The 18,539-nt window shown below is 32.3% G+C and overlaps 1 protein-coding gene across 1 annotated transcript in view; it reads left to right on the plus strand.

Annotated features, from left to right (window-relative positions):
* The window catches only part of ROBO2 (roundabout guidance receptor 2), a gene marked incomplete at both ends in the record, with an annotated part of 564,315 nt that overhangs the window by 431,321 nt on the left and 114,455 nt on the right, over nt 1-18,539 (plus strand). The window contains 2 exons of the mRNA XM_084232633.1: nt 7,356-7,483; nt 12,126-12,137. Coding sequence (XP_084088759.1) covers nt 7,356-7,483; nt 12,126-12,137 — 140 coding nt within the window. The remainder of the gene's footprint in view (nt 1-7,355; nt 7,484-12,125; nt 12,138-18,539) is intronic.

An 18,539-nucleotide genomic window follows, 5' to 3' on the forward strand; every position in this document is an offset into this window, starting at 1 on the left:
TGTTTCTCTTTCCTATTACTGTTCCATTAATTTTCATCTTTTTAGAAATATCTGTCACTCATACTGATCTTTGGTGTCAGTCCAGAAATGCTTGTAACTTGAACCCTGAAATCATAGGTAGAAAAAGACTCCTTAACCTCAATCATAAATGTTAACCTGTGTTAAAATTATAGATAAAAAAGAAGATTGTGACCCCGAATCATCTATAGAATATAAAAAACTTGTCTCGGTATTCCTTTGCCAGCAAAATAATGGCCTGCATTGCTCATTTTGGGGTCCCAGACCTCAGATGTGATTAACACCTCGACATTAGGATATACCTTAAATATTAAAGATGGAAAAATTCCCTAGAATTTAAGGTCCAAGAAACACCTATATGAGTATTGTTAGTGGAAGGATTTTGTTGGAAAAATGTGAGGAGAGAGGTTATTAATTAGGATAATTGAGCAATTTTTCCTATTGTCATTTGTCAAGAGTGATAGAAGCAAAAGATTTAAATTTGTCTAAGATGGTTTACGTTTCATACAAGAGTATCTTGATTCAAAGTTAGGAGTTTAAGATGCACATTGTTTTAATGATTGAAAAATATCACTGAGTTCTAAATGGCTATTATCTTCATGTTCACTGTAATCCATACTGTGGGAGCAATTTTTAGATATAGTGGATGATTCTATATAATTAATAAGAGATTTTTAATCTCAAAAATCCTTCTACTGAAAACAAAGCAAAGGATTTTGTGACATTTTCATATCAAATCTCCACAGTTAAATTTTCCTTGAATTATGGAAAGCCTGCCATTACAAACAATTTATTTTCTGAGAGTCTAAAAGGTGTAGGGTGAGCTTCAGCTCTTTGGATTGAATGCAAGTATTTTGAGATTGGAAACAAACTTTTCAAGTTTCTGGAAATGAAACATTTACTTGCATAGACATTAAATGTTGTCTGACTCAATTCACAGTGTTTACTATTGGCAAACTTAATAATAAATAAAGCAGATAAAATAATAAAATTTAAGTGCAAATTCAAAACACTTGTTCTAGAATTGGAACCAGACATCTGATAATGAGAAGTAGTAGATGATTTCAATAAGTAAAAATATTAAGAAATTGATATCCTTCCATGAAAAAACAAAAGTGCTTTTGAGAACAGAATAACCATTTAGAAAGCTCTATGAGTGTGGAACTCTCAGGTAATTAACATGGTAAGAAATAGACAGAATTGAAGTGTACAGGGTAAAATGTATTTTCTTTCATTATTTACTCCATCAAAATTCTGTAGTCATTGTAGAAGTCTGGGAGGGGGAGGCCCTAAATCATCTGAATTATATTTATAAAAGCCAGAAAATCATGAAAGGTTCCTATCTAAGAAGCCTAAAGTGCAAAGAATAAGATAATGTATGCAATGTGGCTATGTTACAACAATTTGTCAGTTCTCAAAAATTTTGCTTTTTTTTTAATTGACTTCAATTTTTTTTTTATAAAGTTGACATTGATTTACAACAGTGTACATGATCTAGAGATATAGTATCACACTCTTTAGGTGTATGTTACCACACCACAACCACCACCTAAATTTTTCAAGAAAATTGAGATTTATAGAAATCTTCCTAAGTTATGAGGAAAATTGTCCTTGCTATGAAAGAAAGTTTCTTTAGGGGAAAGAAAAAAATAGATTATTTTGCTTAAATGTAGACGTGATTTTGGAATATAGTACAGTGTTTCTTAAAAAATGTATAATTCTGTCTCTTTTGAGATGCTTTTCAGATTATTCAAATATAAGATCACACCCAAACAGAACATTGCATACAAACTGTTGTTTAAGTATTAAAATAAATTTATTTTGTTTTGTTTATTATTTAGCAGAACAGATGGTAATGGTTTTGACACAATTCAGTTTCCTTCCCTCACCCCCCCCCCTTTTTTTTTGCTTGGGAAAGAAACAACAAAAAACAGAGCTTCTTTTCCCACTCTGTCACAGCTGGTTACCAATCAATCTCAATTCACGGTACAGTGATGATAGCACATGTTGTCCGGGGGCCAAATCTGATTGGGTTGCATTTTTCAACAGTGTTTCATATCAGAAAAAAAAAAAAAAGGTACCTTCCTGGTAGGGACTGTCAGCACATGATTGTACAACTGTCATTAATCAAACCTGGCAACAATGACTGCATTTATACTAGTCTGAGACTGGCCGATTTCACAATGAAAATCACCCAATTTCTATTAGGATTTCCTCACCAGTGATGTTTTTCATCTGTTTCTATTCTTTTTAATTAAAGTCAGATGATATTTCCTATATGTTGATAATCTATAACACTATACCATGTTTAAAAGTAGCTGTTCTATGCCAAAATATGATCTAATTATTTAAAATTTATTCTTATCTATTTAAGAGAGGCTAAGACCAAAATCTGGCTGATTCATAATATATATATATATTTATATTTACATTATATTTACATTATATATTTATGATATATATATGATATATATGTGTCAGTCAACACATTTATGAACCTCCTTAGGGTTACAGCTGGTTTAGAATAATGCTGAGGAAAATGTTGACAAAGTTTCTAGAAGTTTCTAGAGTTACTGAAGTTCCAAATGCAGATTCATTTTTACAGAATACACACCAATCCAGTGCACATGTACACAGAGCATTAAGCACACAGGAAAATGGAAGGGATGGGTTGCTGTCTGTTTGAAAAATAAATGTACTTGCTGCAGAAGACACTGATTTGCTTCATTTATAACGCAAAACAACAAATTCAACATCTTCTGCAAAAAGGTGTTTGGAAATAGATTTTTTTTTCTCTCAGTCATTTATTGTTATTAAATCATATGTTAAACTCTTTTGTAAACTGTAAAGACCCAGGCCTCCCCGGTGGCGCAGCAGTTGAATGCTGGGTTGCGAAGCTGCCCGCAGCCTCTGCAGCGCCTGTTCGATCCCCGGCCACCTGGAGAGGGTCCCACATGGTGCGCAGACCTCTCCTACCACCCGCTGCTCCCCTCAGCAGTGTACTTCGTCACTCTGCCTATTCTCTCCGCTCTTGCTTTAGTAAATTCTCTCACCCTACTGCGCCTCTGACTGTACCCAATGCTTGTATAAATAAATAAATAAATCTTAAAAAAAAAAAACAAAAAACTGTAAAGACCTCTTTAAATGTATAAGACTAAATTCATAATTTCATATTACTCAGTCCACATTTGCTTTCTAGAGTCAAATTAATATTTCCCCCAGTTATCAACTGTAATAGCATGTGGCATCCATGAAACTATTAGAATATACCAATTTATCCAGAAGGTAACACAATATATAAGACCACATTCTAAAATTTGTAGAAATATATGACATATAATTTCTTGTGAAATATATATTTTAGGAGAAAATATTGTCTCTAAGATATCATGATATGTTAAAAAAAAAAAAAAAGCAAAGACAGGGAGTAGATATTTATGACAATTTCCCCCCTGACTACAATTGCCTTCCTTGATATCTTGGGAAATGGACTTTGTCCTACTTGAATCAAATACTTACCTCATTCTGGGTTTTCAAGTTTTGGGGATACAGTTTCTCTAAACATTTTCTTTCTTAAGTTTTTGCTGATTAGAGTCAACTTGATCACAATTATAAGTTTATCTTCTCGTTGACCTTAGATGCTTTTGATTGTGACAGTTGTTAACAGTACAGCAATATCTTGAGTCTTGTTTGTTCTGGATAGTAGCAAGGTTGAGGCTAGTCATAAGCAGTGATTCAGCATGTCAGAAGGCACACAGGTGTCTCCAGTTGCATTAGACATGTCGGTGGTGATAAAAGAAAGTGTGTGTACTTTGGAGTAAGACTGATAGGAAAAATCCATATTTGTGTGTGAAAAATTTTAAATGATGTCAGTTATTCCAATAACTTTAAAACAATAGCAAGTCAAAGCACAGGCACACTTCAAATTTGCTTTGGTGCAGATTTCAGCCCATAGATGACCAAACAGCAATTATGAATTTAAAAGTACAAGTTTCTATATCCAGTTCACAATGTCTGAATTCTCATAACAATTCAGCCTCTAAAAGTTTAATTTTAATGTTGACCATTTATTCATAGATTCCACTAAGGAAAAATTGTGGAAAAAATTACCATTTGGGGAATATGTCCCTTGTTTGTTTTAATTTCCCTTTTTAAATTTATACATTTTAAACTTTAAAAAGTGAATCTTTATGCTATTTCTTGGTCGAAAGCTTTACCCTTCGTATTGCAGTTGAAGAAAAAGTTCTTCATGGTTTTATAAACCTAAATAATATTTTTTTTAAATTATTATTTTTACACATGAAGAGTTCACATACTTTACCTTTTCAATTTTTATGTCTGTAATCCCTTTCTTGACAAACAGGGAGTAAAACTGACAATAATGTCCCAGATACTGCTAACCATATTTGCTAAAGTGGGAGAGCAAACTAAATGATTTGTTTTCACATTGAACTTTATGTGTCTAATTTTAAAATAGTAACTTCATTCTCTACTTGCTGCAATTCTTTTGAGGTTAAATGAGAGAGTATATTCTAGAACACAAGCAAATTTATTTTTATTGTCATTATTTTATTTTAAAAGAACATTTTATGTTAAACAACCTTGGTTGCAAAATAATGAAACAATTTTGCAAAATTTGAAAGCATTGTGCAAAACAAAATGCCTTACTTTGCTCTCCTGTAGTCTTTATATTTGTTTTAGACATTTTGCCAGAATTAATTAATTAATTAATTAATTGTGTGTTTGTTTGTTTATGATGAACCATTATTTTACATCCTTGTTTGTTTTCTATAATGTAGGTTTTCTCCCCTCAATTGTGGTCACTATAGTTTTCCGACTATGAGATTACCCATAGTTCTCATTTCATTTATTTTGATGCTGTTTTGATGCAGGGAGAAAGATTGTTTTATCATATTACTAATTTACAAAAGTAAATTTATTATTGATAATAATGTAAACCTAATGTCTTGATGGCAGACCAGGATTTGCTAGCTGCTTTATTTTAGCTCTATCTCCATCTGGTAGCATTGATGTATTAAATATCCCAGGTTCTTACATTTATAGAATTATGTTGATATCAGTTTAACCTACATTTTAGAATTGACTGCTGGTGTATAAACTTAGCAAGTTTCTGTGTTCCTTGCTATATTAGAATGGTATATTTCAAATTAGTTATTCTTTTAGTTCTGCATTATATTGTTTTACTTGCAACAGTTCTGTGAAAGAACTACAGAAAAAACTTAAGCCTGTATTGGGACTTTCATCATTCACTCAATAAGCATTCATTTAGCACATGCAAGATCTCAGATACTTTCTTGTCGGACTTGGGTTTATAGCTTAGAATGAGAGAACCAGTTCTTATTCTCATAGAGCAAACATGCTCTTGGAAACAAGAATACAATAAACTACACAGCAAATAATTTGGTAGCTTTGAAGAAAATAAAACAAGATGAATTGAAAAATAATGAAAACAAGAATTAAAAGTAATTTTAATAAAGCAACAAATAGAAAAAGCATTGTGCAAAATAAATGAGAGGAAAAGCAACTTTGAGGGAATGTGTGTGTTTGTGTGTGTGTGTGTGTGTGTGCGTGTGTTTTATCTTGAAAGTCAAGAATGATCAATGGAAAATGTAGAATGACAATCCATGAAGTTACCGTAGAAGCACAAAGATAAGTGGGAACAAGGTAGCTATGTTGAGGAAGAAAAATAAGGTAATGTGTTTAGAAAAGGTTGGGCAAATTATCTAATTATCTTTTCCTTTTGGCACAAAGAGTAAGTAGCATTAGTTGAAACTTCTGAAAGAATGTTTTATTTCATCAGGTGTTTGTTTCATCAACCCTCATATATTTTCTAATAGAGATGTTCAATGATAGGAATAGGCTGGAAGTCTCGTTGGTAAATCATTGCAGGCAGAATTTAAGTGTTAATGGATGGTTACAGAAGAGTTCTTAAGGTTGTTCTTAATTGATTCAATTATTTTATATATATAGAGAGAAATTATTTTATATACATCCACATAGCTGATAATATTCAGTCTCCACAAAGATCTAGTGAACAATGAGAATTTAAAGGATTCTGAGCACCCCAATACCTGAGAAACCTCAAAGTCTGTTTGTTTTTATATTGTAATACTGTGGTGTGATAAGACCTAGCAAAGCTAATATATCACTTCTAGTTGAGGTAAAAGAACATGATTCTCAGAGCTATATGCAGACCACAATGCAGTTAGGTAGATGTATGTGTTACCTGGAGAAAGACTTAGCGGTTGTTCTGACCTACAATCATGTGGAGGATAATGTTCTCCGTTCCATCTGTGAATTATTTCACTGGCCTGAAAGCCCTATGAGACATGTCTCTTCAATGGTAAATGCAGTGCCTAGCATGCAAAGGATAATTCATAAATATTTCTTGTAAAAATGATTAAACCATCATTATAATCTCAAATTTCAGTAATCTTGAAGGGAAGTTAAAATGAAATAATGCTAAATGAGCACCATTTGAACCACTCTATACAAGTAAGATGTAAGATCACTGAAAATGATAACATAAATGCCTCTTTCTAATTCAAAGATTACCTGTCTCAATGCTGTGCTTAACCACCAGGGAGGCCCTGTAATCTGTGATTTTTAAATGAACATGCTTTGTTTTGAAAACAAGGTATTACTCATTCTCACATTTTATTTGCTGCCCATGTTGCTGAATATACAATGAATTTATCTAACCTGAAGTAAAATATTTTGTCAGAAATTGTGACCAAATGTTTGTTGAATGATATAGCTAATGTGGCTCATATGTCATAAGTTTGCATTTGAAATTTAAACTAAGAATTTCATTGTGGGAAAAGGCACACAGAGTGGGGAAAGTGCCAGGTTGATTGTTTTAGTTCTAGGTTTGAATTCTGGTTTTCTCTGATAAATTGACTTTGAGCAAATCATTTCACTAGACCATCAGTTTCCTCATCTGTGAAATGACAATTCATGATTCAGAGGATTTTGTTGAGGATGCCATGAATGAAATTTCCTGTCTTTTTGGTTTTTAATGGTGAAGCAACATACAATTTCTGATCTTTTCCTCAATGACAAATCAGAAAGATTTGTATCCATATACAAAACATAAGTAATTGATAATATAACAGCTGGGGGGCAGATATGAAGTTAATGAGCTTATTAGTAACACATTTAATGTAAGTAACTATACTTTATAGTTGAACATTGTGTGTGTATTTTGTTTAAGGTAAAATACAGTATAGGAAGAGAAATTGGAAGGTGAACACTTAGCCTTATTTTTCTAAATAAAACCTATATTATTTAATAAAGACAGTCCATATTCTACACAGGTATGACATCAAAGATGACTACACACTAAGAATCAAAAAGGCCCTGAGTACAGATGAAGGCACCTACATGTGTATTGCTGAAAATCGTGTTGGAAAAGTGGAGGCCTCAGCTACCCTCACAGTGCGAGGTAAGAGACTTAGGGTGTGAGACATAATTGAAGTGGAAGACTACTTGTGGTTATTGGTAAATGAACTCACAATCAAAACAATAGCTTAAGCTGTTTTATTATTATATTAAAAAGCCTAGATTTTATGTCTGCTCTATTACTAATGGAAATATAATTACTTTTAAATTTGGGTTCATAAGGATCATCATTTGATGGGATTTGTATTTAATAAGTCATAGCTTATATAGTATAAATGTATGTCTGAAAATAGAAGGTATTTTACACTAATCTTCTGCATTTTCACCGCTTTGAACTATTCACTGCTTTTAAATACCACTAGTTTCAAAGCTGCTTGGTTTTGGCTTGCTGGTTTGACACTTTACCCTACTAGAGTACTGTTTTGAATTTCGTTTTTTTTTATTTCTGCATTTGAAAAGCTACCTAAAAAAAAATAGAGCTAACACTGTTTCTAACAGTGAAAAATGAATGGAGTGCCTTCATCGAGATAATCTGATTTAGAGAGTAATTCCTGAAGTTCATTGGCCTTAAATAATTGAAATAGTCAGTGCTGCTCCTGTAATAACTTCACTTTCTAGATGTCATGCACCTTCTCAGTCACAGAATAATGTTCTTTAACAGACTCATTGGAATTGCTTGTAAGAGAAAGAAAGCATTACTTAACCCTAAAGTGAGTTAGAATGAATTAACTGCCTTCCTGGTGGAACATGTTGATCCACATGAGTAAATTAAATAGCCCAAGGTACCAAGTCATATCATGTAGACAGTTATTCTTGCCTAATAGACGTTACCCATGGCATCATTTATACATGCAGGACTTCACAGATGGGCAAGTGCATCGCCTGTTGCTCAGTCTTTTAACCTTTCTTCCACCACCCTAATGGACACCTCCTCCTTTCATTCCTCATAAGTATGGTTGTCTGTTTTCTTCCAGCGCTCAGTTACATCTCACCTCTTAACCCTTGCTCCCAGAAAATTTCGTAAGATTAGGATTAGGGTTTAGAGGATTTTGAATTAGGGAGAAATAAGTCAGGGATTTCCAGCTTGGTTCTTCCTCTGGTAAGAAAAGTGTTCTAAATCTAAGGTTAGGGCATCAAAAAAAAAAAAAATACACCCTCATCTTTTTCTGGGTAACTATTAGAAGACAGGCACTCTGGAGACCTGGAAAAAAAGTATTGGAGGTTTTCATACATCTCAATCACTCCAATCCCACTCCACCTAATCTGTGTTTTCCCCATGCAGATTTAGATAGAAAATAAATACAGACTACAGACCAAACTGATGAGCTAATTATTTGAGTATTCTTTTCATTAGGAGACATTTTGTAATTTACATGTATGTTCAAATCTATTTGTTTGCAGTTGTCTAGACAGTCTTCTGCAAAAACAACTCGCTTGACCAAATTTCCCCCAAAGGGTGTTTGTTTGTTTATTTGTTTCTGTAGTGACTGGGGAAAAACAAAACAGAACAATCAGCTAAGGAAATTTTCATTCAAAACATATTTGCTGACTAAGCAAATGGTGAGAAAATGTGAGGAGTTGTTTTTGGAAGCAGTGGGGCTTCCTTTTATATTTGAATGTTTGGGTGAATGAGACTTGAAGTGATCTGTTTGCTTTATGATCTTTCCCAGCTAATTGTTTTCATAATTTGTTGAAAGTTTCAGGCTTAACATTTCCTTAAAATAGGCCTCCTCCTTCTTCTGCATGAATGTTTAAAACTAACTTACAGAACTCATAGAAAGAATTATTTGCTTTTAATAGGAATTGAAATTAAATCAGCAGACTTTCCCCTAATCTGTGTCCTTAGATGGATTGGAGTTTTATCTGTGTAGCATGTATTTATCATTCACCTAAGACTAAAATCTCAAAAACAGGCCTAAAGAAAAAAATCTCCTTATACTATATAATGGGATGTAATTTTTTTTAACCAGTACAAATGTTGCTGGTATTTCTCATAATAAAAGGTTGATACATTATCTATGACTTTTTTTTCTATGCTCAAAAGTGAAATATTCAGCCCTTTCTTGGATTGTTTTATTAGAATGAGATCAACACACACAAGAGTCTTATTTTCATTTTCATCCATTTATGTAGGGACACTGTTTAACTTAATTTACTGACTTTGAAAACATCCACCTGCTGGATTTTTTTCAGGATGAAATGTTACTCTGTAAAAAAACAGGAAGTTCCACTGTGATGTTTCTGCTAACATTTTACCATATTGTTCTCTTTAGCCAACTGGGTAAAAGCAACCAAACTTTGTAGTAAAAAATCTGCAATAGAGATCCTCCAGTTGTTCTCGATTTCAAACAAGTGGTAAAAAGGGACAGTAAATTAATAGCAAGTAGTTCCCTTTGCTGACTTGACCAACATAAAAATTAGAAAGAACTAGTGCTAGACAACAACAAACCTCCCAGCATTCATATTTTAATCAAATTAAGCCTCACTGTAATAGAACTTTTATAAAGGATTCCACAAGGAGAACACAAACTCCATATTTGGAAATACAATTCTCCCATTTTTTTTTAATTGCTTAAACTGACTTTCAAAAAATAAAGCCTTCATCTGAAAAACTAGCTTTTTTCTATGGCAATAAGACCTTATTTTTTTTTTTGAATTACCATAGACTAAGTGAAAGAGATACATTTGATTTATTTAAAACATGATTTCTTGCCATAGTTTCTTCTTTTTTCTCTCTTTAATATTATAGACTCAACATACCTTGTGTTTTCTAAAGGAAACATTATGTTTGGGGTTCAGTTTGAGTTGCCACCTAAGAAATGCAAATTCAAAAATGAAAAACAAATTAATTTTCTACTGGACATTGGCAAAATTAAGAGGAATCTCATCAGCTAAAATAAGGCACAACTTCACATTGTTAGTCTGTAATTTGTTGTTGTTGGCTGTTATTTTAATGTGCCCTCCAACATAAAAAACAAGAAAGAAATCGTGCATGGAGCAAATTCTCAATTACCTTGCGTTCCATTAAACCCGTGTATACTGTAGGATAGGCACACTAGAATGTCACTAAGCTGGAATTCCCATAGGACTGCTGTAATTGTTTTACAAGACCATGGATCTCACATAAGAGAAACGCAAGCATTTATTTATTTGTTTGTTTGTTTGTTTGTTTGTTTATTTATTTGTTTGTTTATTTATTGAGATTGCACAAAACTATTATTATAATGAACTTTTTGAGTGAATTCATGCCTGTAAGTGTGGTTTCAGTGGCTGTGTTAGCCCACCTTGCTGGAGATATATCCAGACAAACTACCTATAAGTTCTAGAGTCACATTCTGTGTGCACTAGGACTTTTCCACTGGAATTTGTCAAAACACTTTTGAACACATATTTTAAATGTAAGTTTTCATAAAAAGTTTAAATGCCGCTAAATACATTTCTTCCTCAATTGGACAGTGGACTTTGCTTTATATTTGCCCCTTGCTTTTATATAAAATGATTTACTGTCTAAATTGATTTGGTATGATTCTTTTTAAAGAAAATATTATTAAGGCCATGTGTATCTCTTACAATTTCTATGCTACAATAATGCTAGAGGACAACACAATCCTAGCATTTATACTCTAATCAAATCAGTCATACTCTAATAGAACTCTTAAAAATTGATCCTAAGTGAGTTAACACAAACTGCATTCAATTGTAAGCACAATTGTTCCCCATTGTTCAATTGCTTGAACTTGTTTTGTATGAATAAATACTTCATTGGAAAAATGAAAATATTTTCTTTAAACAAAAAAATTACTTTTCTTTTAAATTTTCCTAGACTAAGTAAAATAAATAAACTTCATTTGTTTTTAAAACATGACTTAGTACCATGTTTTTTCTTTTCTTTCTCTTTAATATTATAGCCTACTACTACTGATTTTAGTGATTGAAAGTTACGGTATAATAAAAAAATAATTTGTTGAAACAGCAGTTTGAAAGCCATTCTCAGTGTGAACAAGAATCAACTTGTCAGTCATTGTTTCCTACCCTCTGCCAAAAAAATACAAAAAAAAAAAAAAAAACTTAGCAGTAGTTAGCAAGCTACTCAGTTGAAATCTCTAAGGATGTTCCAACCTATTTGTTATAATTTCTTCCACCCTGTCCACGGATGAAAAGTGATGTGATCTTAACTTATTACTGGCTGAAAAGCAGCGTCAGGGGCTTTTTTTGTAGTTCTTGTAATGGTTCTGACTAACCATGCTTAAAATCCAATTGCTATTTAAATCAGACAGTGAGGCCTTCTTTTATTGACATGACATTTGCTGGTCTGTGACTTGAATAGTTATATTCATCAGGTTCTTAACTTTGGTGTGACACGAGGTTGTTTAACTCAAAAAAGATCTTTGAAATAATAGCTATAGTAAGTGACTATGATAAGACTTTGCATAAAATAGCTCTAAAATTGCTTATTGTCAGTCCTGGGATGCAAAATAATTATATTCTTAGAATTATATTTGTAACTTTCAGCTTTGTCAAATTCAGACATCCTGTTCATACTTGAATTATGAGACTAGAAATCACTCTACTGTCCATACTTAAATGTAGCATTACACATCATGCATTCTGATAATTTTCTTTTCTTTCTTTTTTTTTTTTAATTTCTTTTTTATGTTCTCACCACACCATTGTAATGTCTACAGCTCGCCCTGTTGGTAAGTAGCCATCCTTCTATCCATTTAGCATGGCTTTGTACAATGCTTCATAACTCATGCATAGTAGGATTTGACAGAATGAAATGTATATATTCACCCATGTTAAAATATTACTTGTGGGACTACCTGCTATAAAAGTTGCTCCTAATCTTTTATTCAGTTTGATAAACCATCTTTGTAGTAACCTTTGCTATGTAGCAATGAAGAGGTAACAATTTTCATGTTAAAAATATGTTGATAGCTCTTAATTTTCACTACCTCCCTTTTTTATTTTATGTATGAAATAATCAATTATTGGTTATATTTTATATTCATTTAGATAAAAGCTTATGAACTAAATTAATGAATTTCATTGTTTTTTGCTCTTCTATTTTAAGCTGCTCAAATCCCAGCTTTTTAAGGGTATTTTTAATTGCTGCATCCTTATTGTCTGCATGCCTAATTAAATAAAATTTAGAAGACTGATTGTTGTCAGTAGATATAATACTAAGAGGAAAAGGAAGGAAGGAGCTGTGTTCTTTGGCATGAAAAGTTTGTGGTTTTAATATAGCTCATCCTTCATTTGGCTTTGCAAAATTGAAGTTAACAGCTTGCGCTTGCAATAATTTAAGTGGTAATTATTTGTAAACATTTGGAAATTTTTTTAATTCATTGATTTAATAACCTTTCTGAATCTCCTTTCAAGTTTTGCTTAATTTACCAATAAATGTGTTTAAAAAAAAAGAAATTTTGGGAATTCCATTGTAAGTAATTTGATGGATGAGTGGATTAATGAATGAATGAATGAATGAATTTACTACATAGCTTCTTTAATATACCAAGAAATACTTTACTAATATTCAATTTTATACAACTTTATAAATTGCTTATCTATTAAAATCTTTCTTAATAAAGTTGCTTGACTTTATTGATGTTTGATATGGGTTGGTCCAAACTCACAATATTTCCCCCCATTGGTTGAAACAGTAACACATATTATTATTATGTAGTATACTTTCACATGGGTAGCAAAAATATTACATAGAATTTTGGTGTCTCAAGCTATTGTTCTGATCTTTTATTTCTATGTGGTACTTCCTTCGCTAGTTATTTAATAAACCTGAATATCAGCCACTTTATATTATAAAATCAAGAGGGTAATACAAATCAAAGTCATTGCAGGAGTGAATTGAGTTCAAGATTTATCATATATATGAAAATGTTTGTATATCAGCATTGATTAACATTTCTAGTTTCTAAAATGTGTTATTTTACATTTTAATATTTTTGAAATAGTTATGCTTTATCCTTAATTTGAATTTGAACTGCAGATATTTTTCTTAAAACAATTATTAAATTGAGCATGTTTTTTTTACAATTAATGTTAGAAAATTAGGGGATATGTCATAATTTTTAAACTTCATTTTTGTACTTGTAGGAATTCATATTAATAATTACATGTCTATGGAATGGAATCTAAAATTAAGAAGAGAAAGGAAAGAATATAGTAATAATATTGCTAATTAATATAAAATATCATTTAATTATGTTTTTATATATAAGCTAATAAACATGACCACTTGATTTATGTTTTTTCATAAGTTCCTATAACAGAACAATATGTCAATGATTTCCAATCTATTTCAAATTCATAAATTAAAAATACATTGATTGAAAAATATGATGTGCAGAGAGTATTGAGACGAATTTGTCATTTCAAAGCAATTCAAAAGTTATTTCTATTTTTTTGTTGTTCTTTGAAATGATTTCTTAAATTCCCATTAGATTGGAACTAAAGAATAGAATCTTGACACCTTGTACTTTTCTGGGATAGTCTGTCATTTCATAACTCTATCTCAAATGTCTTATGACAATGTTCAGAAATATAAAGAAAGAGACTTTAAACTTGACAACTACTGTTAAATGCTTTTATTGGCTCATCATAGAGAAAACTGATAATGAGGAAATTAGTCTGCTTTTTCTTTGCAACAACTTTTATATCAGCTTGAATTCATGAACTATACACATTTTAACTTTTATAGTAAGGTCAGTAGGTACAAATCAATTAAAATAATGAATTAAATATTCAAATATTAGAAAATACATTAATATTAATATTTTATGGACTGAAAATCAAGCTTTTTAACATTTGATAATAACATGAATACTATTCTACAAGGTAGAAACCACAAAAAGAGAGGGAAAATATAGCTTTTAATTCCAATATCATTTAGGTGAAATAATGTGTTCCAAGTTTATACAAATTAGAAAAAAAATCAGGGGTTACTTTCTGTCTAAAGTTTCCAAAACAAAATGAGCTAAGGTTAGAGGGGACTCAGTGATCTATGATAAAGGACTGTGGGTGCTTTGATGGTGGTGGTGTTGTGATGACATATCTCTGAAGGAGTATAAACCTATTCCCCTAAATCATATACAGTATTGTAAACCAGTGTTACATCAATAAAAATAAATAAATAAATTGATTAATTAAATTAAAAAAAAATATATGCAGATTCTACAAACTTACAGTTCAGTAATCAATCACCATATTACATTACTGGATGAAAGTTGGTAGACTTTGAAGAAGCCAATTTAGAAGTCATTGTAAACCAACAAACCAGAAGTTTTGTCTTCAAATTATGGCATTTATGAGCTGCATATGAGTTAAAGACTTGGTAACATGGTACAGTTTACAGTTGGAATAAACACCTCTGGCCTGTACTTTTGAGAATGTATCAACAAGTCTTGTTTTAGTGGATCCCTTTGTAGGAAATATTGAAAGAAGACAATCAGCTGGCTAAGGAGGACAGTATTCCGTAGATTTCACTCACTCATCTGAAATGCCATCAAGGTCTCAGAGAGCTGTTAGTCCCACTCCCATACTTGCCGATTACAATATCCAGACAAATGACACTTTAATCATTCAAAATCCACTAGTCCTTTAGGTGGGCTTTGCTTTTTACTCTTTCAAATACATCATTTATATGAGAAGTTCAAGTACAACCTAGGACATGGTTAATGATGAATGCTGAAATATTCATATGTTTATTTGGAAAACTCTTCTGATGAGGGAACTGACGGAAGAAAATGGTCCAAATAGGGATAAATATCTTGCTTCCTATACCCATCTGTTTTATTTTCTATTGGAAGCTTTTCCTGAGCTTAAAATAAAAAAGGAACATCTATTTTGGAGTTGGGCAACACATTTTTTCCAAGCAGCAACTCAAAACATGATGAGTAATTTGGAAAAGAACTGTCAAATCTACCAGCTGCCTTGCTTGTGAAGCAGAGCCCCACTCCATTCTCTGTCTTTATACCATATGCTAGGAGCTGATTGCCTCCAGTAGGGAACGACAAGCTGAGTATATGAAGTGAAACTTGTTTTAAATATCAGAAATAAACTGATAATACACAACTTTATGAAAACTTCTAATTCAGTGACTCAAAAGAATGTTTCCTTCTCATAAAAGAATGGAATTGAGTTGGTACGTATTGTTGGCAGTATTCCTTATCCTTTAAGAAGTTTTATTTTAAAGAAGTCACTATTCTAAATAGAAATCTATAGGGATACTCTTTCAATATTTTAACTACTTAAAGAAAAAATTAAATTTATCTGCATTTGAGAAAGTTCTGTTTTAAATTTAAAGGAATTTTTGTTATAACCTGCTCTCTTTTATTGAGGCCACCAAGAAGTCCAATAAAAATGAGTAACTAAAAACATTATTTCAGGGCAATTATAAAGCAGACGTTACTTAAAAAGTAATGCAACTGATAATTTTGACATCACCGCTCTCTACTCCACCTTGAAACATTTAAATGTGCTGTATAAAATTTAACTTAAAATTGGAAATATTATAATCATGTTGTTTTAATCAGGAAGCTGGTAGGTATTGTATATGAATCCTTTCATGTCGAGATCCACTTTTCTGCAAAATGCGTCCTGAGTAAGTCTTAGAAGGAAACTTATACTTTTATTCCCTGCAGCTTTTCTTCTTTGGACAAGCTGTTACCCCATGACCTAAGGTGATCATCTCTCTCCTACATGTTCTTAATGTTTCCTGCACCTGGTGCTAATTAGCTATTTTATGCAGAGTCCCATTTAATTATTATTAAACATCATGTTTTTATTGCGCCATATGTTTTGATTAAATAGTAGGCTAAAAAAAATGTGTTCTGTTGTGTCTTGTCTATTCCAACTGTTTCCATACTATGAAATATTTAAAATGTCTTAAGATAACACAGATTTTTAAAGTGAAAGACAAGTACTGGTTACTTCTCATGCTTGCCTGGTCTTAATCACTGACTTGATTCTTAGAGAGACCCTAGTGTGCCTGTATTTGTCCATTACCTCTAATTGGAGACTAGTTATTACATTATGGGTTCATATTTTCTTTATCTCAGACCAGAATGAAAATCATCTATTATGTTGGTGTATGGTAGTGAAGTCTGAGGCTTATGGAATATTTTTATTCTTGGTTGCAATGACCTTTTAATATATGAATGCTAGTGTCTTGGTCTGATCACTCTGTATCTAATATTCCTATAACAAACCCAGTCAATCAAAAGAATCATCACTCTTTCCAGAGCATTTTCTTCTGTTTTATCTTTAAACATGTTTTTGTTTCACTCCTTTTTTGTTCAGATACATCAGTTATATTGTCTTCTGTTTCAATTCCACTTTCACTACTCTGTAATTTTGAGCTCATCACTTATTTCATATTGTATGATTTCTCAATAAATAGGTATCATCATCTCCCTTACTTTTTCAAATGTGACTGTCTTTTTTATTATTGTTTCTAAAACATGTTTTTTTCTTTAAGTTTATTTTATCTTCTGTTCATGCATTGCTAAGCTTGAGTATGTATAACATATTCTTCTTTTCCACGTGTATTTTATCCCTTTGGGTTTTGTTTGTTTTGCTTTGTTTTTAAATAGAGGCCTGTTGTATCTATTGTTTTTTTTTAAGATGGACAACTATTTATTCTAAAGTATTCCCATGCTCCCTTGGTAATTCTGGAAGGTACACTTTCATCTTCATTTTATTAATTGTTCCTTTCTGTCATTAATTAAATAAGGTACTATTTGTTTTATTTTCTTTTGTGTAGGTCCTTATCTGATTATCATCTAGTTAACTGCTGTACACTAGGATTTGCATGTTTGGAGAAGAAAGTGTGGATTATCAAGGTCAATCAATAACCTCTAATTGGACTGTTGTCTTGAATATTTGATCAAAATCATGTTTTTTTTAATTGGTTGGTATATTATCAGTCCTTGGTGATTGCAGTGCAACCATCCCAGGCTAGGCAGGTTCATTGTTGATTTGGACAGACAGAAAAGAGTTTTGGAACCTTACATATATCTGAGACACCTTTCATGCCGAAGCAGGGGACCGAACACACACACAGATCAGTGGGCAGGGATGCAGGCAGGCAGCAACCCAGCCTCCCACTCCTCATGATCTCCACAATCTCCCATTATCTCAGTGCTCTCTTGAACCAGTTGACCATAGATATAAAAATGTGCTCTCTGATCTCTCAGCCTGAGTGTCTGGAATTAAAGGTATGCATGTCCCTTGCTCACACTCCTAAGTGCCTTCTTATAATAACACAATATCAAATATGGGTAATGAAACCTAGGAGGAAAGCAAAACTGCAGGTTTTGCCATAGAGGTGGCATGGGGTGAAAAGAGCTTCAGTTCCTCCGTTTTCCTTATAGTGATACATAACAAATCACTTTAAGTTACAAACTCTGTATTCTACATGAAACTCCTTCCTTATTTTCCTTCATTCTTCTTGCTTCATAATGAGCATGTTTTAGTTTTCTATTGGGGCATTACAAACAAATTGCCACAAACTGAACTGCCTCAATAGCATATACCTATTAGACTACAATTGTATAGGTCACAATTCCCAACCAAACTGTATCAACTGGGTCCTCTGCTGAGCACCTTGCAAGCTAAAAACAACATAATGGCCAGACTGAACTCTTCTCTGGAAATTCTTCACCAAGATCCACTTTAAAGTTCATTCAACTTGACCAAATTAAGACTTGTGGTTGTGAGATTGAACTCCCCATTTCTATGTTGGCTTCCCACCAGATGTTTTTCAGAGTTTGCCCACTCACCATCTTTCCACATGACAATAGCCTTCTAAGTAATTCATTGAATCCTTCACATGTTTTGTTTTGTATCTTTCTGACTTTCCCTTCTGCTATCAGCTAGAGAAAATCCCTTTATTGAAAGGTCTTGTGTGATTAGTTAGTCCCACCTGATTCCCCCCCACTTAAAATCTACTGATTGTTTACCTTAATTACATTTGCAAAATCTTTTTTGTCATGTAACATAAGTGAGAGAATCTCTAAAAAATGAAGAACGTGGAATTCCCCTTAAAATTCTGCCATCCAAAGTAGGCTTGTTTTTTTTCT

Source organism: Talpa europaea (assembly GCF_964194135.1).
Source record: "Talpa europaea genome assembly, chromosome: 4".
NCBI classification, from domain to species: Eukaryota; Metazoa; Chordata; class Mammalia; order Eulipotyphla; family Talpidae; genus Talpa; species Talpa europaea.